At 49.1% G+C, this 21,943-nt stretch overlaps 2 protein-coding genes across 2 annotated transcripts; both read right to left on the bottom strand.

Annotated features, from left to right (window-relative positions):
• Nucleotides 1-65: 65 nt before the first annotated feature.
• Endog (endonuclease G) lies at nt 66-2,327 on the bottom strand. The gene is made up of 3 exons (XM_051185075.1): nt 1,787-2,327; nt 1,011-1,120; nt 66-348 (listed from the first exon to the last, which is right to left on the bottom strand). The coding sequence occupies exons 1-3, from the start codon at nt 2,276-2,278 to the stop codon at nt 66-68; spliced, it is 885 nt and encodes a 294-aa protein (XP_051041032.1). The 5' UTR covers nt 2,279-2,327.
• Nucleotides 2,328-7,897: 5,570 nt separating this feature from the next.
• On the bottom strand, nt 7,898-21,860 carry Tbc1d13 (TBC1 domain family member 13). Its single transcript, XM_051185072.1, has 12 exons — nt 21,730-21,860; nt 20,829-20,902; nt 19,114-19,154; nt 18,540-18,601; nt 18,342-18,441; nt 16,760-16,842; nt 14,899-15,058; nt 12,813-13,023; nt 12,163-12,326; nt 9,503-9,663; nt 9,247-9,304; nt 7,898-8,514 (listed from the first exon to the last, which is right to left on the bottom strand). The coding sequence occupies exons 1-12, from the start codon at nt 21,750-21,752 to the stop codon at nt 8,449-8,451; spliced, it is 1,203 nt and encodes a 400-aa protein (XP_051041029.1). The 5' UTR covers nt 21,753-21,860; the 3' UTR covers nt 7,898-8,448.
• Nucleotides 21,861-21,943: the final 83 nt, after the last annotated feature.

Genomic DNA, 21,943 nt, shown 5'->3' with positions numbered 1-21,943 from the left:
TTCAAAAATAACCACCTTTTTAATGTGAGCCAGCCCCCTCTCCTAGTGTCTTGGGTTCTTCGCCCTCACTTACTGCCAGCAGTGATGGCCTTGAGGTTTCCAGCTCGAGCCAGGATATTGGGCACGAAGAGCAACCCGGAGGCCCGCTCAATGCTCTCGATGGGCACCAGGAAGCGCTCCAAAGGGATAGTCTCATCCACGGGGGCATTGGGCATCACATAGGAACGCAGCTCGATTTGCCCACTGGTGGCCTCCAAGATGAGCACCTTGAAGAAGTGTGTGGGCACTGCCACATGGTTCTTTCCAATAACTTGGTACTTCACATAGGATTTCCCATCAGCCTCTGTCCTGTGGATAGACCCAGGCACAAATGGCCACAAGGCATTGTTGGACACGAGGCCACCTCTTCCAGGAAGCATTCTCTGACCTAATTAAATTTATGTGTGGAGCCTGGTTGCCACCTTGGGTCTGGGAACTCTGTAAGGTGGGGACCAATGCTTAACCCTCTGCTTTTCTGCCCAATACTGGTTCAGACAGAATGGTTGGCAATAAATGCTGCTAGAGGGATGAGCTCTGTAGACTTTTAATTCACCCAAGCAGATGTGTGTCTGTCCCTATAGGCAGCACATGAAGCAAGCAAGGATTTGAGGGCTATGGCAGTGGGAATCCCAGGCCCAGCCCAGGTCCTGGTGTTGAGCAGGAGCCACACCAGATGATCGCAAGCCTTTCTGATGTTCAGAGGAGCTCAGCTTGCCTGTCTGGCAGGCCTGATGGTCTGACCTTGGGAAGGAATGCTTCAAGCATGACAAATGTGTGAGCCTGGTGTCCGACATGGGTTGTAGAGGGGTGCCAAGATGTGCCAAAAGAGGGGAGCTAGGGCAGGCCTGGGGTCTAGAAACTGGGCACAGGAGAGTTCTAGGCCACCCAAAGGTCTCTGGCTACATTGAAGCAGGAAGCCCAAGGTTGGAGAATAGTGGTGGAAGGCTTTAAAAGCCATAGGCTTAGCTTACCTGGGCAGGAAAAGAGGCCCTGTGCAGACATAGACATTTTGGTAAGTGCGAGTCAAGCTGCGGCTGTACTTCTCAAGGTTGTTCCAGGCATTCTGGTTGAGGTGTGGCACCTGGTGGGAGAAGCAAGGCTTTCTGTGCCCCCGGTCTTGAGACAGCCAAGCATGTGGAGGGCAAAGGCTCAAAGAAGGGGTCACTACTTGAGGCTCTGACTATGGGAGCTTTTGTAGGGTTGACCACTGCTAGCCACACCCTGTCCCTTCTTAGGTATTCCAAATCTAAACTTTACCCAGCTCAAAGAACCAAGGAAGGAGGGAACATTAATCATCTAGAAGTCCCCCTTGAGCCTGCCAGGCCTCAGGATGAGCCTTTAAAGGTGTGGGGGCGTCAACCCCATGCCCCTATCCATCTCCAGCCACTGTCCCAGGCATCCAGTTCACATATTCAAGACCCTCCTGGGAGCAGGTGCAGTGCTAACAATGTGTTCAGGGTGATGTGATTGGCACCAACAAACCCAACTTCGTGCCAGCTGTTTTCCTGGCAGCTGCTGCAGGCCAGCTGGGTATATAGAGTAGGAGACATCTTGGGTTCCCTCAGAAAACCACATTGGGTAGCTTACTGGCTGACATTACTGCATCCTGCTGGAGACAGGGATGCGCTCAGGACTCCGTGTAAGTTCAAACCCATCTGACTATAGGACTCTTCCCTCCCGTAACGGTGCACGTGTAAACTCAGACCTAGGTGCTTCAGTCAGGCAGGTGATCGGGGACCACGGCTACCTGCGGGGCCACGTTGCTCAGGTAGAAGGTGTCATTCATAGCCCGCTGGCTCCAGCGATGGTTGGCGGCAGCGGCCAAGTGGCCACGGTCAAAGCCGCTGCCGCGATAGTCCGCGTTAGTGGCACGATGGTACGCATGCACAGAGTCGTCCTCTCGGAAGTCGCAGGCGCTGCGGTCGCCGTCGCCACGGAGCCGCTCGGGTCGCAGCTGTTCCAACACCCAGAGCGCACCGCGCGTGCGCGGGTCGTAGCTCAGCACGTAGGACTCGCGGCTCCGAAGCTGCGCCACGCCGGGCAGCCCGTACTTGGCCAGCTCCCCGGTGCCGCCCGCCGGCCCGCCTGGCAGCGCGGGCAGCTCGGCCGCCACCACAGGCAACATTGGCACCCGGGCAAGCAGCCCTGTTGCTGTTCCCGCCCGTCGCCTCCAGTGCTCTGCCGCCGCACCCAGCCCCGCGCCCAGAGCCAGGGTCAGGCCGACCCGCAGCACGCGCATGGCCTACAGAAAGGCGAGCGCGGCCTGAGTGCAGGAAATTGTCTCTCGCCCCAGGTGCAGAACCCCACACGGGTGGCTGCAGGTCCTTCTCTGCCCTTTTGAGAAGCGGCCAGGACGTGACACTGCCCTACCCGCTTGCCATTGGTCACTGCCAAGTCTGGCCCCGCCTCACTTTGTGCGCCTCCGGAAACCTTGCTTCTTGCAGGGCGTGTAGCGCCGCCCAAACGGCCGCCTTTTTAACCCTCACAGAGTCCTGGGAACTCTAGTTACTTGAAGAGGACAGAACCCCATATCTGTCAGACCCTTCCTGTCCAACCATAATTGCGCCACCAAATGACAAGGCTTCTTCTAGATTGGCTGGCAAAAGATTGCAGGCTGTAGCTGCTGACAGCCGCCTGGAGCTGAAGCTTGCTATAAGTTTATAGAAAGCTGCTAGAAAAGCTACGCTAAGTTCATTAGGATCATACATTTTTTTTTTTTTTTTTTTTTTTTTTTTTTTGACAGGATTATCTCTAACAGCCCTGGCTCTTCTGTAATCCAAGCTGGCTTTGAACTCATAGAGATCCATCTGACTCTGCCTCACAAGTGCTGAGCTCCTTTCAACACTCTTAAAGGGCTGAGTCTGGGAAGTATGTTTTATAAGACAATGTTTCCTGTCCATCGAAGCTGGAATAAAGTACTCAACACTATGGGCTGGATAAGGATATTTGGTCACATAAAATGGAACAGTATTTAAACTATGACTATTTTAGGACAACTTGCCTACCACTTATTCAGGAAAGAACAAGCAAATAGGGCTGTGAGTATGCCATCAGATCCTCACTCATTAGCATGAGACAAAATCAATTATTTATTAAATTGGGAAATAGAGGATGAGCAGGTGTTGGGGGACAAGAGGATACTGGAAGAAAACAATAAAAATTCATAACACATAGAAATGGAAGTGTTATAATGGAACTCACTTGTTTGTTTGCTTGTTTTTCCAAGACAGGGTTTCTCTGTGTATCCCCTAGCTATCCAAGCAAGAACTTGATCTGTAGACCAGAGTGGCCTTGAACTCAGAGATCCACCTACCACCTCTGTGTGTTCCAGGACAGCCAGGGATACACAGAGAAACCCTGAAGAGGGAGATCCACCTGCCTCTGCCTCTTGAATGCTGGGATTAAAGGCCACCACTGCCAGGTGAACTTGTATTTAAAAAAAAAAAAAAAAAAGACAATGTCGTGGGCTGGAGAGATGGCTCAGTAGTTCAGAGCATTTGTTGCTCTTGCAATGGACCCAGGTTCAGTTCCCAGCACCCACATGGCAGCTTACAACCATGTATAACGCCAAAGAATCTGATGCCCTCTTCTGGGCATCTCTACACACACCAAAGGCATACGTGCAGGCAAAACACCTATACAGACAACATAATTTTGTCTTTTAAAGAGCACATACTGCTCTTGCAGAGAACCCAAATTCAATTACAAGTAGCCATAACCTTCCCTAACTTCAGTGATAGGGGATCTAATGCCTTCTGGACTGTGCAGGCATCTGCATTCATACATGGGTATTTCCACACACAGACACGCACACATATATAAAGTGAAAATAATAAAGTCTATGGTGAGGCATTCAGCTTACTTGACCAAGTGCTTGCCTAGCATGCAGAGGCCTGGGTTTGATCTGCAGCACTCCATGAACCAGATGTGATGGTGCATGCATCATTGGGGAAGTGGAGGGAGGAAGACTGAAATTCCAAAGTCATCCTCAGCTAAACAGGAAGTCCAAAGCTAATCCAGGCAGTGGTGGCGCATGCCTTTGACCCCAGCACTTGGGAGGCAGAGGCAAGTGGATCTCTGTGAGTTTGAGACCAGCCTGGTCTACAAAAGCTAGTTCTAGGACAGCCTCCAAAGCCACAGAGAGACCCTGTCTTGAAAAAAAAAAAAAAAAAAAAGTTGCACTTTTTTCTATAGATTGTAGGTATAGGAAGTATATTTTTTTTCCTTGTAGTAATTTGGTATAGTGATTCCTATCTGTAATCTCAGTACTAGGGAGGCTGAGGCATAATTACCATGAGCCTGAGGCCAGCCTGGGGTGACTGCCTTATATACACACACTAAAGCAGAGTGAATGTTAACAATAAAAATGAGAGTGCTTTGGGAGCCATGTCCAACAAGCATCCCCTGTCTTCTGACAGCTACAGTTCCAGGCTTTGGGATGAAGCTTGCAATCCATTTGAGAGTTGATTTCTCTGCGTGGTGTAAAAGTCTCAATTCACTTTTCTGTATGTGGAAAATCAGTTCTCTCAGCAGCTTTTACCAAAAACTGTCCTTTCTCCACCAAGTTCTTGGCTCCTTCGTCAAAAGGCAGGGGCTGGAGAGACGGCTCAGCAATTAAGAGCACTGGCTGCTCTTGCAGAAGACCTAGGTTCAGTGCCCAGTACCTACAAGATGGCTCACAACCATCTATAACTACAGTCCCAGGGGATCTGCTACCTACTCCCTTCTGGCCTCCATGGGCACTAGGCACACATATAGCAGGCAAGCACTCATACACATAAAATAGAAACTTTTTTTGCCCGGCAGTAGTGGTGCTTGCTTTTAATCACAGCAAGCAGGAGGCAGAGGCAGGTGGCTCTCTGTGAGTTTCAGGCAAGCCTGGTCTACAAAGCAAATTCCAGGACAGCCAGAGTTAAAAGGTTTTGAAAAACCTTCAGTATTCCTTTTTAAGTTGTATTTATTTTTGTGTGTCTTGTGGGTTGAGAAGTCTTGCTACAGTTTGTTCCCTCCTAGCACGTGGGTCCCAGAAATCAGACTCAGGCCATCAGGCGTGGTTGCAGCACCTTTACCCACATAAAAAGGACAGTGCTGGAGGTCACTTTACTTTAAAATACGAGTTTATGGTAATCAAAACAGCATGATGCTGACAGAAATATATGACATCCACATTTATTCCCAGCACTTGGGGGGCAGAAGCAAGTAGATCTCTGAGTTCAAGACCAGCCTGGCCTAAAGAGAGAGTTCCAGGTCAGCCAGAGCTGCTGCAAGGAGAAACCCTGTCTTGAAAAACGAAGAAGAAGGAGGAGGAGGAGGAGAAGGAGGAGGAGGAGAAGGAGGAGAAGAAGGAGAAGAAGAAGGAGGAGAAGGAGGAGAAGAAGGAGAAGGAGAAGAAGGAGAAGAAGGAGAAGGAGGAGAAGGAGGAGGAGAAGGAGGAGGAGAAGAAGGAGAAGAAGAAGGAGGAGAAGAAGAAGGAGGAGGAGGAGGAGAAGAAGGAGGAGAAGGAGGAGAAGAAGGAGAAGGAGGAGAAGAAGAAGGAAGAAGAAGAAGGAGGAGAAGAAGAAAGAAGGAGAAGGAGAAGAAGAAGAAGAAGGAGAAGAAAGAAGGAAGGAGAAGAAGAAGAAGAAGAAGAAGGAGAAGAAGAAGAAGAAGAAGAAGAAGAAGAAGAAGAAGAAGAAGAAGAAGAAGAAGAAGAAGAAGAAGAAGGAGAAGAAGAAATGACATCAATTAATAGAGCCAAAAGTCCAGAAACAGGCATAAATCTTGCAGACAATTTTAAGATTTTTTTGGTTTTTGAGACAGGGTTTTTCAAAACCTTTTAATTCTGGCTGTCCTGGAATTTGCTTTGTGCTGGCAAGCCCCTCCCTCCTGTGCCCACCTGTCCCCTGCTGACTGTATCAGCTGACCTGGAAGAGTCAGGCTCTCCTGGCAAGCATTTTCTAGTCTTTCTTAGACCAGTATAAGGGATTTATTTCATCCTTGCTTCAAAGTCTCAAGTCCAGCCATCGGAGCACCAACATTCATGGTAAAGAGTGCACGGTTTATTAAAGACAACTCATTAACAGCACTGACTCAGAGAACGGATGAGAACACAAAAGCCACCGCCATTCGAACCCTGGGGTGACCTGCTGAGCTCCTGGGGGCCACTCCAGGTACAAGCTGCAGGTGCTCAAGATTCTGGTTCTCCCTTAAAAGGGAAGGCAAATCCTTTCCTCAGGCAGCACCCAACAGGGGAGGAGTCACCCTACTCAAGACAGTCTCCATGTCCTTGGCCTTCATCTCAAGGACCAAGGAGTGGGCACAGGATACAGGTCTCCCACAGAAATAATCAGATGCTGCGATTCCAGTAGCATGGTCCCAGGAGGGAAGAGAGGACGGGAGAGAGGGAGGGAGGTAAGGACAGGCGAGAGGGAATACATTAGGTGTCCCAGGCAGTGTCTGCTGACTTCCAGGCAATGAAGAGGTCAATGCTGGGACTTAACTACCAGCTGACAAGTCCTAGATTGAGGTGTGGCCAGAATGGTGGGAGTGTGTGTTTCCTGTATCTTTGAGTACAGCAAATGCAGCAGCTCTGGCCTCCCTTATACTCGGTGCTAGTGCAGAGCTGGTGGCACTCCAGGAATGGCAGAGGATGTCAGGGTTAACCTTGGGGAATGAGACGATCCATGCCTCCAACTCTACTATCCCAGTCACTACTACCTTCCCACAGCCCCAAGTCACTTGCCAATCTGTAATAAATAGCCCGGGTCTAAATAAATAGTATATAAAAAAAAAATCACCCAAATAATCTGTGTTGGGGGAGAAGGTAGCAAAAATCAAGCAGAGAGTCCCAGTGGTAACCAAGGAACCTCACTAAAGCAGTGGTCTGGAAAGGCAGAGCCCTGCCCACCGGTCTCAGGAAGGCTTCAGGTGGCAGCTGCTGGAGTCCAGATCCTAACTGGTCAATCTGAGAAGTTGAGGTCTCCTGCTGTTGACCTGCCTGAATTCAGGATCCAAAACACCTGGCCTCCACATAAAAGAAGAGAAGGGACAAGATCAGAAGAAGCCTACTTGCTGGCCCCAAGGTCAGGAGATGGCCGAAGCTCTTCCACAGTCCCCATGGGAGTAGAGGACAGATGTAGTTCTCCTGGCACTGAGAGACTCCAGGCGGTCCAGTTTAGCCAATCCTGAACAGAGGCATCGTTTGGTCCCCTTGCATGGATGAGACTTGCACATCCGGGTAGGAACATGGAAGCCAAGAGGATGACAGCTCTACCAAAATGCTTAGAATCCAACTCCCAGGCACAGCACATCCGGGCCATTCTTGATCTCTGAGATGCTGAGTCTTCAGGGAGCCCCTTAACAGACTCTCTTCCTCCCTCCTTTCTCCATACTTGGGCAGAAATCGAGCAAGAGGCCAAAGGTTCGCAGGCCACCGTTGTCAGCAGCACTTAGTTTCCACAGCAAAGCAGGGTCAGGCCACTGTGGAGTCCCTCTCTGACTAGGGGACCTTGAAACCTTGGGCTAGGGATGGGAACAGGATGCCCAAGTCAAGGTTGGCTTTCAGGGGTTTTACTAAGTCACACTTCTCATTCTGACTGCTGGCTTCAGGAAGCAGAGAGGTAAGGCGTCCCAAAAGAAGTGTAAAGAGAAATGAAGAGAAGAAGAAACAGCAGGAGCCACACACGCCTCTGGCAAAGGAAGAGGGAAACAGGCAGAGGTAGAGACACAGAAAAGAGGAAGCAGGGCTATTGAGGGATTCCAACACAGCCCCATTGCACTTCCAGGGCATGCGCGCGCGCACACACACACACACACACACACACACACACACACGCACGCACGCACGCACGCACGCACGCACGCACGCACGCACACACGCACACATGCACGCACAGAGACAAGCAAGTGCACCAGGCGGGAGCGACAGAAGGCGGATCTACAATGGGCAGCCACTCAGCTCTTCTGGAGTCATTGCCCCAAGTAGCTTGAGCACCAACACTCAGAAATGGTTTCTGGCCCATTAGCCAATTACCTCCCCTGACCAGGACCCAGAGGAAGAAGAAAGCACAAAGGGTAGGGGGCTACTGGGCAGAGGCAGGGCAGGACCCTTGCCAGCCTCCTGTGCCCCAGTTGGTCCCAGCCCTAGGGAACCAGTGCAGGAGCTCCAGCCCTGCTCAGCAGTCTGGGTGGAGGTGTCAGGGCTGAAGTGCAGGGAGAGTGGCAGGGCCAAGCACTGGGAAGGAGTGCAGCACAGTATGCTCTGGGAGGAGTAGCCTGGACCGTGGGAACCAGGCTGGGAAGACCTGGAACTGGCCAAGACTGCAGCTTGCTCTCAGGCCAGCTTTCCCATTGGCTCCTTCGTGTCCCCAAACCAGGGTGCAGAGCGCAGGTGGCTGCTCCTCCAAACCTGGGCCACTTGCCACCACCAGGCTACTTCGAGTCTTGGAGCTCCTTGGCTTTCTGTAGGATCTGGCAGACGTCTGTGATGGGGTAATCCTGGACACCAGGAAAACCACAATGTATTCCTGTAGTAGCCGCCAATTTGCTCCACTGCCTTCCCACTCAGACCTGTCACCACTGTATGGCACCAGGGACAGGGACCATGGCATATACCAGACAACCCAAGTATCCTGCCCCAAACACTGCATACCACTAAGATCACAACTCCCGAGGGCCAAAGGGTCCCACAGCCTCAGCCCTCCCATCTCCTGACCTGGAACCTGGAGCCACACCCATGCCAAGCCTTGAGCTGGCTGGGGCAGTGTATCCCTTAGTCTTCCAGTCTCCTGAGGAGCCCCAAGAAGAGATGCTGTGATTACACCCATCTTACAGACCTAGCTAGTGGGATTATTGAAAATCAACCCTAAGCCAGGTAGGTGTTTATGAAGACACTGAGGCCTAGAGTATGTCACTTGGCTCAAGTCACATGACAAGGAGAGCAGAACATACATGAACCTCAGGCTCACTGTCAAACCCACCTGACATACCCTAACCCTGCCTGAGCAAAATCAGCAACATCCATTGCCTTGATCTTGTCATTCAGAATACTGGTCTGTGAAGACCAGGGCTCAATTCAGATCCAAACCAGATGTGGTCCAGGGGTCTGGACCCTGAACCCACACTATGTGCTGTTTCTGGTGCCAGACTGCCATAGCGGCTGGTAAAGGGTGCAGAGTAGAAAGTGTCTGCCCTGTGGTTGAGACTGGCTTCCCCTTCAGTGCCCATTACCTGCAGAAGCCGCATGTTGACAGTGAAATCCCCCTCCAGCAACTGCTCCCGGATCAGTCTGCAGGGAAACAAGAGTCACAGTGCTGGCCCCAGATGCCCCAGGAGCAGGCCTGCAGGTCCTCTGTTCATTCCTCCACCCTCAGCAAGTCCCCTTGGAGGTCAAAATTTCTGAGGCTTGCTCTGGCCACCGTCCAGGACTGCCACCCCTTCCCACACCAGCTTTCCTTACAGACAGGGCAAATCATGCCCCACTCACATGAGCATGGCACAGCAGACCAGAAGGAGGAAGTCAAAGCGGTTGTCATCGGCAAAGAGGGAGTCCCAGATCCGGATGACATCAGGCAGCAAGAACTCCTGCGACAGCAGCAGTGTCAGCCAACGGAAGGCAAAGAACTGGGGCTTGATATTCTGCTCTTGCTGGGGAGACAGCAGGGACCGGGTGTCAGCTGCATAAAGAAAATGCAGCCTAGGAGCAAGCCCTCTCAGGGCCCTCAAAGGGGCCATACAAAGCCTCAGTCCACTAAGGATTAGCGGCTGCTAATCCAGCCAATGCTGCCATACCTTTTGATTTCTACAAGACACACTAAAACCCCTGAATTTTACATTAGCCCTTCGGGTTTGGAAATGATGGCTCACCTCATGCACTTCCTCCTCTCTCTGGTCACAGTACCTGTACTCCGCTTACATAACCCATGAAACAACCCCATAGGACAGAGCTCCCCAAGACAGGAGTACTTCGGTGAGCCATAGATGGTATTAACAGAAAGAGCATGCATTGCTGTTGTGGAATATTACTTTAGCTGGGCAAAGATGTGTTATATTTGTTTATGCTGCATTTGTTTAACAATGTAAAGATGTGTTGCTTTGCCTGCCTAAACGGCCAATAGCTAGGCAGTAGAGGGATAGGCAGGACTGGAAGGCAGAGAGAATAAATAGGAGAAGGAAGCTAGCCTCAAGAAGATAGTAATGAGAGAAAGAAAGAGAGAGAGAGAGAGAGAGAGAGAGAGAGAGAGAGAGAGAGAGAGAGAGAGAGAAATGCCCAGGACCAGCCAGATATGGAATAGAACATACAGAAAGAAAATAAAAAGCACCGAGTCCCTCGGCATTGGTGGCGCACGCCTTTAATCCCAGCACTCGGGAGGCAGAGGCAGGAGGATCTCTGTGAGTTCGAGGCCTGCCTGGTCTACAGAGCTAGTTCCAGGACAGGCTCCAAAGCTACAGAGAAACCCTGCCTTGAAAAAGGAAGGAAGGAAGGAAGGAAGGAAGGAAGGAAGGAAGACCAAAAAGCACCAAGTCAAAAACATATATGAAGAGAAAAAGGTTAAAATAAATTATAAGAGCTATAAGAAAATAAGATAAGGTCAAACATTCATAACTAGTAAGTCTCTATCTACGTCATGATTTGGGAGCTGGTTGGTGGCCCAAAAGCCTGCTACACCACATAGTAAATATAGCATTTCATGTTTATTTAAAAATGTATGCTTCAAGCCAGACATAATGGCACATGCCTTTAATCCCCATACTAGTGACACAGAGGCTGGTAGATCTCTTGGGTTGAAGACCAGCCCGGTCTACAGTGAGTTCTAGTATAGCCAGGACTACACAGAGAAACCCTACCTCAAAAAACAAAAACAAACAAAAAACACAAATAAAATAAAAATATATGCATCCATTTTTTTTCCCCCATAAAACTTTTTAAAAACGTGTTTTTGAGAGCTGGTTCATCCTTGGGATCTCAACTCAGGAGATGGAACTCAGAAAAATAAGGACTTTAAGGTCATACTCAGCTTCATGGCAATTTTGAGCCCAACCTGGGTTATACACCTGTCTTAAAACATAAAAAGTGAATCTGGGCAGTAGTGGTACATGGCCTTTAATCCCAGGAGGCAGAGGCAGAGGCGAGGCAGGTAGATCTCTGTGAGTTTGAAGCTGGCCTGATATAGTGAGTTTGAGACTACTCAGGGCTATAAAATGAGACCCTGTCTCAAAATCAAATTTTGTTTTGTTTTTTGTTCTTGTTTTTGTTTTTTGAGACAGGGTTTCTCTGTGGCTTTTGAAGACTGTCTTGGAACTAGCTCTTGTAGACCAGGTTGGTCTTGAACTCACAAAAGATCCGCCTGCCTCGGCCTCCCAAGTACTGGGATTAAAGGCGTGTGGCACCACATCCCAACTTGAAATTCCATTTTTAACTTATTTGTTGGAGGGAGGTATGTGAGGTTAAAGAACAACTTGCAAGAGTTGGTTCTTTCCTTCCTTCTACCATGTGGGTCCCAGGGACTGAACTAAGGTGGCTGGCCTTAGCATTAAACATTTTTACCTGATTGGTCATCTTACAGGCACCACTATTTTTTTCCTTTCTTTCTTTCTTCTTCTTTTTTTTTTTTTTTTTTTTTTTTGTTTGTTTTTTGAGACAGGGACTCTCTGTGTAGTCCTGGCTGTCCTGGAACTCACTTTGCAGACCAGGCTGGCCTCAAACTCAGAGATCCACCTGCCTCTGCCTCCTGAATGCTAGAGTTAAAGGTGTATGCTGCCACCATCCCCACACCCCAGCATATTTTTTGGTTTGAAACAAAGTTTCTCTATGTATTATTCCTGACTGTCCTGAAACTCGCTCTATAGACCTAGCTGGCCTTGAACTCAGAGATATCTCCTGCCTTTGCTTCCCAAGTGCTAGGACTAAAGGCTTTCTCCACCATATTCAACCTACAAGCACCACCCCCTCCCAGCCTACTTGGCTTTTATGCTCAGCTGCCAGGCCTCCCAGGCCTGCTTCAGCACATGGGCCAGCATCCTGAGTAAATGCCCAATGTTGCAAAGTTGCAGCCACTTTCAGCTCAACTTTCAGACTCAAGATAGAGCGAGGTGTGTGTCTGGCCTGTGTGCCCCGCCCATGTGCTATCAGTGTCCGGTTCTCACCAGTTTCAGGTAGAGTTCCACATCCTTATCCTTCAAGGTGGAGTACACCTTTTCCATCTTGTAGGTGATGCCACACTGGGAGTCATCTAGGCTCTTGATGAAGTTGTCCCGGATCTCAGCCATGAGGTTGGTGAAGCAGAAAAAGGTATCTGCTTCAGCATGCTCTGGGACAGACAGTGAGGTGTGGGTGGACACAGGAAGTGAGGTTTCTTGAGTCCCACCTCACCACTCACCCACAGGACATGTGCCCCACTTCTACATGTCACCAAACTGCCCCTGTGGAGGCTGGAATGGGTCCTTCACATTGGCCCTGTCCACCCCAAGGACATCATCTCTTCTACCTCACCTTCTATGCACACAATCCCCTTGGCAGTTTGTCATACACTATCCTAGTGGGTCACATCTTTCAGTGTTTGTGACCATTTATTCTACAGAAAGTTACAAGTGTCAACAGGTCAGTGAACAGCAGTATATTCTAGAAGGCAGAGATGGAAAGTCTTAGAAACACTGCAGGCCAGCACCTGCTCTGACATGGGGATAGACGCCTGGAAGTAGCTAAGGCTCTGGGGCCCCATTAGGTCCATCAGTCTAGCTAGCCTCATTCTCTTTCCCTAGGGGGTCAGCAATAGGAGATTCAGGTGGCTGTCTACCTTTCCACTCGCTATTTGGGTCAGTGGCAAAAGTGTAGTAGAGGGGGCCCACGATCTCATTCATGCCCTGCACATAAGCGATGCCAGGGTTGAGCTTGGCATAGATGAATAGGATCCGCTCCACCACCTCCCAGTGAGCTTCACAGCCATTGGGCAGAACCTCATACTCGTTCAGGGCGGGTGGTGCATTGTTCTTGTGCGGGGAGCTCATCTGGGGAGAAGAGGAGAGCCTGTTAGCAGATCAAATGTTCCCACTGAGCCCAATTTGACTAAGCATCCTCGCTTATGGGTAAGACAGGGCATGGAGGAACACGTCAGACACAAGGAAGAGGCAGGCTGAGGCTCTCGGAAGACAGTGTAAGTGACAACTAGGCTAAAAATAAAAGTCACAACAGGCATGATGTCCTAGCACTTGAGAAACAGAGGCAGGCAGATCTCTGTGAGTTTAAGGCCCAACAAGGTTACATAGTAAAACCCTATTTTTAAAACGAAAAAACCAAAAAGCAAAACTAACCAAACACAACAACAGAATAGAGGTAAATGCTGTGGTAAGGGACGGATGAGGGGAGGGAAAAGGGACTTCCTGCACAGTGAGAAATCTTAATCTTGACTGGTAGTTACACAGGTGTTTCTGTAAGAAAAACAAATCTAGCTACATACATAAAATGTGTGCATTTTTAAGTATGTATACTTCTATAAAGACTTAGCTGAGTGGTGGTGGCATACATCTTTGATCCCAGCACTTAGGAAACAGAGATAGGTGAATTTCCCTGAGTTCAAAGCCAGCCCAGTCTACAGAGCAAGTTTCAGGATAGCCAGAGCCACTCACACACAGAGATGCTATCTCCAAACGCCTCCCCCCCAAAAAAAAAAGAAAGAAAGAAAGAAAAAGAAAATAAAGAATTGACTTCATGCAGTGGTACAGGCTTATAAATCCTAGCACTTGGAGTTAGAAGAGGAGGATCAGGAGTTGAATGCTAGCCTCAGCTAAATATAGCAGTCTAGGCCAATCGGGAACATATAAAACCAATTCAAAACAAGAAAAGGGTCCACAACATCATCTGCTCTGCAGAACCTCTGGATATTTGGGGGATTTGGGCGTCTGGGCTCTACCCTTGACCTGCTCCAGCAGGGGCTGCAGAGCTGGGGAGACCCCAGCAGACTGTACAAAGCTGTCTTAGGAGTCCATGAGTCCAGGCTATCTCCACACACCTGTCATAAGTATATATGACAGAAACACATCACCCCAGGAGCAGACCATACTCCTCCAACTACTCCTACAATTGTCTCTCAAAGCCATTTTCACATGATTCAGATGACTTCAAAGGCACCATACATCTGAGGATGGCCCTGAGTAGATCCTCCTGCCTCAGGTTACAGGCGTTGAGCCACAGTACCACCTTTGAAGATGAGGAAAGTGACACTTACATAGACTTGAACCTGGACTGGCTAGCCCAAAGCCTATGGGCCAACCTGCTGGAGGAGGCTTTCTTCCAAGAAGGCCCAGTGTTTCCAGCTTTCCAAGAACCTGCTTTCCATGATCTCATTTTCTCCTAGCTGTTCCATAGCCAGGAAGGGCAGGAGAGATCATGCCCAGATTACAGAGGAGGAAAAAACCTAAAAACAACAGCTCAGTATCCCTTGCCCAGAGCAGCACAGAAAGCTGACTTAATTCAAGCTACCCCACTACAGGTCCAGAATCCCAGGGATGAAGCTTCAGGTGAATCCTGGGCTGTCAGAATCAGATCCAAAAGTAAAATGGGCAGAACTTGACCCTCATAGGCAATACTACAGTAAAAGGACTGACAAGGTAGGGCCTTAATCCAAGCAATCGGCATCCACACCAAGAGGGATATACAAAAACTGAGCCACACTTCCCTTATCAAGCTGGACTATGCACAACTCTGGTGGACCCTAACCCTCAAATAACACAAATAAATCTTTTTTTTTTTTTTTTTTTTTTTGTTTTGGTTTTTCGAGACAGGGTTCTCTGTGGCTTTGGAAGCTATCCTGGAACTAGCTCTTTTAGTTCAGCCTAAAATAAATAAATCTTAAAAAAGATCTCAGGTCCCCAATTGGCTCTTACATTTGTGACCCCGCTGCGGTTCCGGGCAACTGTCTGAGATTTCAGTGTTGTCTGTTCCACCCGCTTACGAAGGGTCTCGAACTCATTCTGCGGGTCCAGGATGAGGAGGCAGGGGTACTCAGTGGCTCTTTGGAAGAAGGAGATATCTGGACACAGCCTCCTGTTGGAATGGAGAGAATGTTATCACTCAGTGTGGCAGCGCCAGATATCCTAACAAATGATTGATTTTATTTATTTTACAGTGCTGGAGACTAACCTAGGTCCATACTAGACAAGTGCTCTACTATTGAGCCACTCGTCAACTATTTGCTTATTTGTAATTCTAACATTTCAGCTGGGCATGATAGCTCACACCTATAATCAAGTACTTGGAAGGCCTGAAGCAGCTTCATCTACAAAGTGAGCTCCCGAGCAGCCTTGACTAGTGTAAGACTTTGTCTCAAAAAACTAAAATAATAATATTTAAACCCCCCAAACACAGCTTTTAAAAAAGGCAGTAGAAATTACATTTACATAAATATGCTCATTTCATATGTATTCAGGAAGGAGTACATACATAGATTTTCTAAGTATCTTTATGGTTGTAAGCCTAATTCTCGTAAACCACAAACACCTTTCCAAGACAAAAGCACTTGTCTAGGAGCTAAGGATATAGCTTGGTGGTAGACATTTGCCTAGCATGCACTATATATACATGTATATAAGTATGTCTGATAATTTTCAGGAATCAAGTCCTGAGTTCAATCCCCAGGAAAAAGTTATATTTACATGCATTCATCTGTAGATTCATGGATATGAACAAGGATTAACCAGGGTCATTTACCACAGGAAAGGTTTGGTTAAGTGCAAAAGAACCCCCTCTGCTGATAAGAGATATGCTAGGAATGGCAAGCGGGGAACATCTGGAGCACGACAGGGCATTGCATTCATGTATATACTCTAACCTCCTGGGCACAGCACACTGCACTGACTCTCTGGAAATACTGATAATCTACTGTCATCGCCAAGAGGAGAGAGAGACTGAGCTCCTAATCCCTCCCCAAACTACTAATGGATGAGGCTCTTTACCTAAACCTGGCCTGTACAGCACCTCAGCGGCAGGTCTGCTCCAATGCCAGTGTGAGAAGAAAGGCACTGAGAGCCTGGTGTACCACCCCAATCAGGCATCCAGAGGATACCTGGAAAGGGATCTGGGCAGAGATGCAGCACTCAGGGGATGTGGGAGCGGATCTTCTTGTAGACATTATCCCAAGCCTCAGAACTCTTCTGCATCAGTTCCTAGACTGATGCACAGCTCCAAGCCTGCCATTCTCCTCTTGCGTGGCATCTCATGCTAAGTCACCACCCCTAAAATAAGGCCCCTATTCTTTCCTCACAGCATCAGCAACCTTTGCAACCCCATACATGTTGACAGGTTGAATATCTGTCTCCTCTGGTAAACCTCCAGGCCTGCTCACATAGGTGCAGCTGGCCTGTGCTGTTCAGGCAGAATTGGCCCCAGGATCCCTTGGGAATGTTCTGCATGATTTTCCTGTCTACAAAAGGAATGGGTACCAGAAAGGACTCAGTCAGGCTGCTCCAAGTGAAGGGGGACCAGCTCTCCAAAGGCCTCTGTAGCATGCTGAAGCCAGCGTAACAATCCAAATGATATGTGAAGACCATACTGCACATGTCCTGAATCTGGGCCATTTCATTTCTGCTTCCAGATAAGTCATGTTCAGAGAGCCTAACTCGCCTGTCCATGGTCAAACAGCCAATTGATGAAGCAGACAAATAGGCTCCAGTGCCCTTTGGTACTCCACTGCAGGTACAGACCCTGGCAAGGGCCCCTGGCAGCAGAAGGCCCCTCTGAGCCTCTTACCGGACATCTTTGTCAATCTGCAGTAGCACCTCATTGTCCTTAAAATACGTGTTCCACCTGCTGTCAGGGTTTGGGTTGAGGGGCTGTGAAGAGAGAAGCAGATGCTGTGTGCAAGGACCAGCCAAGGCTTCCGCTTTGGGCTCACATCGAATGCCCAAGACCTAGCTCTGGCCTAGAGACAGGCTCAGTCCACCCAGCAAGTACAGGCTTCCCAATGCCTCCCAGGTGGTGTAGAAGCCCTTCACACTACAGTGGCAATGGCAAGCCTGGCAGTCTGCTCTGGGCACATCCTGTATGGCAGATAGTGTTCTCGGCAATGCCCCAGCCAGAAGTGTGCATGTAACAATCACTCACTGAATGCCATTGAAAGGGCAAACGAACACACATGAATGTCATTGCATTATCTACCAGGGCTTTGAGTAGTCACTCCTATCTGGGAGGATGGACCTGAGGCCAGCCCAGCTACACTTCCTGCCCTGTGAAGTGCATATGAAGGAACTCAGTATAACAAGAGAAAAACAGGATTTTCTCCAGGCCTCAGACGGCACTTCATCCTTACTTCTGCCCAGCTCTTTCTTCAACCATTCAATCCTAGTGCCTTCCTCAAGGACCCCGGGTGAGGAGAGGCATGAGGAAAGGCGTGTAGTTCAGTGACACAGTGATTGCCTACAACATTTGAGATTCTCTGCTCAACCTCCAAGTCCATAAAAAAGCAAAGAAATGAACATTCCACCAGGGATAAATCCCAGATCTTGAGAGGGCTGAAGCAGGAAAACTACAAGTTTGAGACAAGCCTGGACAACCAGCAAGATCCTGCCTCAAAAACAAACAAACAAACAAACAAACAAACAAACAAACAAAAACATCCATGTTGGGCCTGCAAAATGGCTTAGTAGGTAAAAGTGCTTGCTGCACAAGCATAAAGACCCAAGTTTGGTCCCCAGAACACATGGGAGAAGGCAGGAAGTGACTCAGAGTTGTCTCACCTCCACGTCCATGCCATGGTAACCCTCACTGGCACCCACATGCAAACTAATAATAAACTTTTAAAAATGAAGTTCAGGGTCAATCTTGGCTATAAACTGAGTTCCAGGCCAGACTGGAATACACAAGATACTTGTCTTTTTTTCTCTGTGTAGCCCTGGCTGTCCTGGAACTTACTTTGTAGACCAGGTTGGCCTCAAACCCACAGAGATCTGCCTGCCTCTGCCTTCCGAGTGCTGGAATTAATGGCATGTGTCACCACCACCTGGGATCTTAAATAATCTTTTATTGAAATAAAAAATATATTTAAAAAAAAAAAGTACTACTCGTAAGGGTTCCAGAGACCATGCCCTGGAGCAGGGTGACTCCCAAAGCACCCTCAAAACAATGGTTATCCATTGTTACTAACTGGGGCTAGGGCTTCTTGTTCCTAGAATAAGGAGGGAGACACCACTGTTTCCAAGGGGTGGGAAACCTGAGGGGAGGAACTGACAGGAATGCAGGCCAGACCATCCCGTCTTCCAGTGAGCGGCCCTTGCCTGGCCAAGCTTCTCCCTCCCCATGTGCACTCTTGGCCCTTGATGTCAACCTTACTTACATGGTCCTCAAAGGTCACATCCTCCCTGGATACACCCATGTTGGCCTTGGCAATGCCAGGCTGGATAATCATTTCTCTCAGAAACTGAGAATAGAGACCCCTGCAGGAGAGCAGGATACAGAAGGATGAGTTTAGAGAAGCACCCATAGGAAGCAAGACAGGCATGTGAGGTAAAGCCTTCTAGTTCACAGGTCTCACCTCTGCTTGGCCAGGATGGAAGTCCACGAAGCTCTCTCCAAAGGGAGATAGTTCAAGAGGATCTGTACAGAGAACAGCACAGCTCTGGAGACCTCCCTGCCCCCATCTTGGACAGCAGTGGAGGATCACAGGCCCCAAAGGTTTCATGAAACCCAGAACAGGTGAGGCGCTGTGACCCAGGAGCTCAGGCCTGAAGAGTGGTCCCCCTCCTCCTAGCCCTAGCTCAATCCCTCCCTCTGCTTTCCTCACAGACTCTTCTAAACGAGAAGAGACCAGGAACAAGGGCCATGGCTCTGCTAGTGACTGCAGGCGGAATTAGCCTGTGCTTTGTCCCAGTCAGCATCACTTCCAATGTGCACATGTGCCAGGAAGTGGGAATCTTTACTGGCATTATAAAGTGTGCCATTCCCCCAAAGGCATCCTGGAGAGGATGCCAAGAGAATACAAAACCCCACAACTTCCAGAGAGACTTCTCAGACAAGCAAGGAAAGGAGCAGAGAGGAGGGGACAGGAGGAGGTCCATGCAAGACCCAGGAGACACCACACCAAGAAGCCCCACCCCAGGCACACCCACCTTCCAGCAGAGGCAGCGCAGTCCGCCCTCACAGGGGATGCCTGTGGACATAGCAGGCAAAGGTCACCCAAAGCCAGAGTTCCAGAACCCCCCAGCCCTACACCATGGTGTCAGTTGGCAGGGGGTGGAGTAGGCAGGAAGCAGTTCTGGAACCATTTTCCCCCAAAGACATGTCTGCACTGGACACTAACTCTAGTTTGTGTCTACAGCCCTGTCCCCCAGCCCAGAACCTCATCTGTCTGGGATGTTCTTTGTACCCTCTCATCTCTGGTATTTATTCTTCCAAGAGGCCACTATAAGCTACCAACTCTGTTCAAAGTCATATTCTATTTTGGGGAAGGGAGTAGAGTTTCATATAGCCCAGGCTGGCCTCAAATCTACTATGGAGCCAAGGAGGAACATGGTTTCCTCTTGCCTCCATCTCCTGAGTGGCAGAATTACAGGTGTATTTGGCCACCGTGTCTAGGTTATGGGGTGCTGGGCTCTGTTCATGCCATTCAAACACTCTATGAACTGAATGACATGCCCAGACTCAGTCTCTCTCAATTTTTATTTATTTTTTGAGACGGGTCTCACTATATACCTCTGGCTGAGCCAGAACTCAATTATGTACACCAGCCTCTGCCTCCCTTTCTGGGATTAAAAGTATGAGCCACTATGCTGGGTATTAATGTCTCTGCTTATATACAATGGCTCTGTGGCTCTCTATTATAACACTCATCACAACTGGAGTTATATTAAAACTTGAGTATAAACTTAATGTGTGTAACGACTACAAATGGAGAGGCCTCAGACAGACACACAGCATATGTTGATGTCCTATGCCTAGTACATGGCACAAATGGCATTCTACATTTGTGAAATTCAAACCAAACTGTCAGGTTAAGAGCTCTGTGCCAGACAGCCATGATTTCACTTATCCAATTTTAGTTCCAGTAAGTATGGAAGATTAGCTCTCTCATCCTCACTTACAGATAAAGAAACTTATCTTTTGACAGAGCAACCAAGGATTAGGACACAAGTGTAACGAGCCACCCAAGCTCTGCACGATCACCACAGACAGCCACCCCACTGGGGCCTCCACACCACTCCAGAATGGGAAGGTCAACTTCTGCAATGCTGCCTGGAACCTCCCAAGAACAGCTCTGATGATGGTTTCCCTGGCACTGTGACACTGAGCCAATGCTCCCAACTCAGAAATCTGCACCACCCAAGAGACTTAAACTCCTTCCTGGCAACATTAGCAGACAGAGTAGTGCCACAAGGAGCTATACGAACACCTTGGGTTGTTTTTACACACAGGATAAAAAGCCAGCTATCTCTGTGCTGAAACATTAACCATGTGAGGAAGGGCAAAGTCAAACATGGCTGATGTTCAACTCCTTAAAGTTGGTGTTCTAAGGCTTGTGTTTTAGCATTAACCAAAGGTCACTCCCAACTCTGATCCAAAGTCAGGTAGAGGAACCAGGAACCACCCTGCAACTTCTTAAACTAGTTGAGAAATGACAAACGCTTAAAAAGTCACCCTCATGTCAGTCTTCAGGCTACTGCAGGGAATCTGGGGAGCCAGGGGCCTCCTCTCTATGGACAAAGGGTGGTTACCACTCCTACAGCATCCAGGCAGCTCTATGAAATCAGGCTATTTTCTTGATGCTTCCCCTCCATCTTAGCCATAATGCTATTCCAGAAAAACCCCAGGTAAAATTATGCCTTACCACTAAAGCTGAGTTCTCGAAGTTTTTCTAGCACAATGGAAGGCTCCTTCAGGACATCCTGGAAATCTGCAATCCTTCAAGGACAGAAAAGGAAACCCCAAATGACCAATTTTGCAGCCCACAGATCCCTTACCCTAACAGTCTCCAACTTCTAGCTTAGGGAAGTGGGCAATACAAGTTTCCTCGTCTAAAGTTTGCAATACCAACCAAGAGCAACGAGAGATGTTCTAGTCAAAACGGTTTTAAATGAGACCTTAACACTAAGCACTTCCCACTGTTAGTGAGCTGGCATTTCCTGGGCACTTGCTGTGGCCAAGCCCAGGCCATAGCACACCATTACCTGAATTCACACAACCAAGCTTCAAAACCGGGAGTAATTTGATCTACAAACAACGGAACTGACAAACTCCCCATCACTCTCATAGCTCTTGGTTGGGGAAGTTGGGGCACAGATTTCTTGGGCCTGCGCTCAGGCAAGGACAAAAGGCTAAAAATTAGCCCTGAAGTGAGCAAAATTTAGCCGGCGCTGCAAGAAGTAGTCGGGTGGCGGGGGAGGGGAGGCGTTAAGAGGTCAGACTGGAGAATCTGGGTTCTCTCTAGTGTTTCTCAGTAGTATTTGAGGGGAAAAGAGGATCCTGGAGCCAGGAAGTGAGGAGGGTCATAGAGGTCTGAATGAGGGAAAGGGGTCCAGAGCGAGAAAGAAAGGTGACACTAACATAAGAGAAGCATCTCTGCCTCTCCCCATTGCCACACAGGCAATGATGTTGTAAAGTGGGCGCTGGGGACCCTCCGCCGGGGGTGGGGGCTACTCTTGGCCGCACATGCGCTGAGCAGCTCCGTCGGGAGAAGGCGCGGCCGGGCCAAAGCAGTCTAGGGCATTCCTGCCCTCAGGTCTCCTTACCGGCTCTTGTGCAGACTCGACATGATGTTGACTTCCGGACCTCCGGGCTGCTTCTGCAGCCCCAGCTGCCGCCACTGCCCCCCCCCCACCCCCCTCCGGGGACCGGGGAGCTCCGCTAAAGCTTCCGGCGGGAAGCAAAACCGAGAGCGTGTACGTTCCGCAGGAGCCTGGCCTCGCTGGTTCCGCCCAGGGATCACATGACGCGGGGCTTCCT

The sequence above is a fragment of the Phodopus roborovskii genome, unplaced genomic scaffold (assembly GCF_943737965.1).
Source record: "Phodopus roborovskii unplaced genomic scaffold, PHOROB, whole genome shotgun sequence".
In the NCBI taxonomy this organism is placed as follows: Eukaryota; Metazoa; Chordata; class Mammalia; order Rodentia; family Cricetidae; genus Phodopus; species Phodopus roborovskii.
This window is presented reverse-complemented; position numbering and strand designations above follow the sequence as displayed.

What these genes read in the sequence shown, in the direction of transcription:
- Endog (XM_051185075.1), bottom strand. Translation starts at nt 2,278, where the DNA reads ATGCGCGTGCTGCGGGTCGGCCTGACCCTGGCTCTGGGCGCGGGGCTG. An exon ending in TGAGCAACGTGGCCCCGCAG is followed by an intron (nt 1,121 to 1,786) that starts GTAGCCGTGGTC and finishes TTCTCCCACCAG; the next exon opens with GTGCCACACCTCAACCAGAA. An exon ending in GGGCCTCTTTTCCTGCCCAG is followed by an intron (nt 349 to 1,010) that starts GTAAGCTAAGCC and finishes GTCTATCCACAG; the next exon opens with GACAGAGGCTGATGGGAAAT.
- Tbc1d13 (XM_051185072.1), bottom strand. Translation starts at nt 21,752, where the DNA reads ATGTCGAGTCTGCACAAGAGCCG. An exon ending in TCGAGTCTGCACAAGAGCCG is followed by an intron (nt 20,903 to 21,729) that starts GTAAGGAGACCT and finishes CTGTCCTTGAAG; the next exon opens with GATTGCAGATTTCCAGGATG. An exon ending in CAGATTGACAAAGATGTCCG is followed by an intron (nt 15,059 to 16,759) that starts GTAAGAGGCTCA and finishes CCATTCCAACAG; the next exon opens with GAGGCTGTGTCCAGATATCT.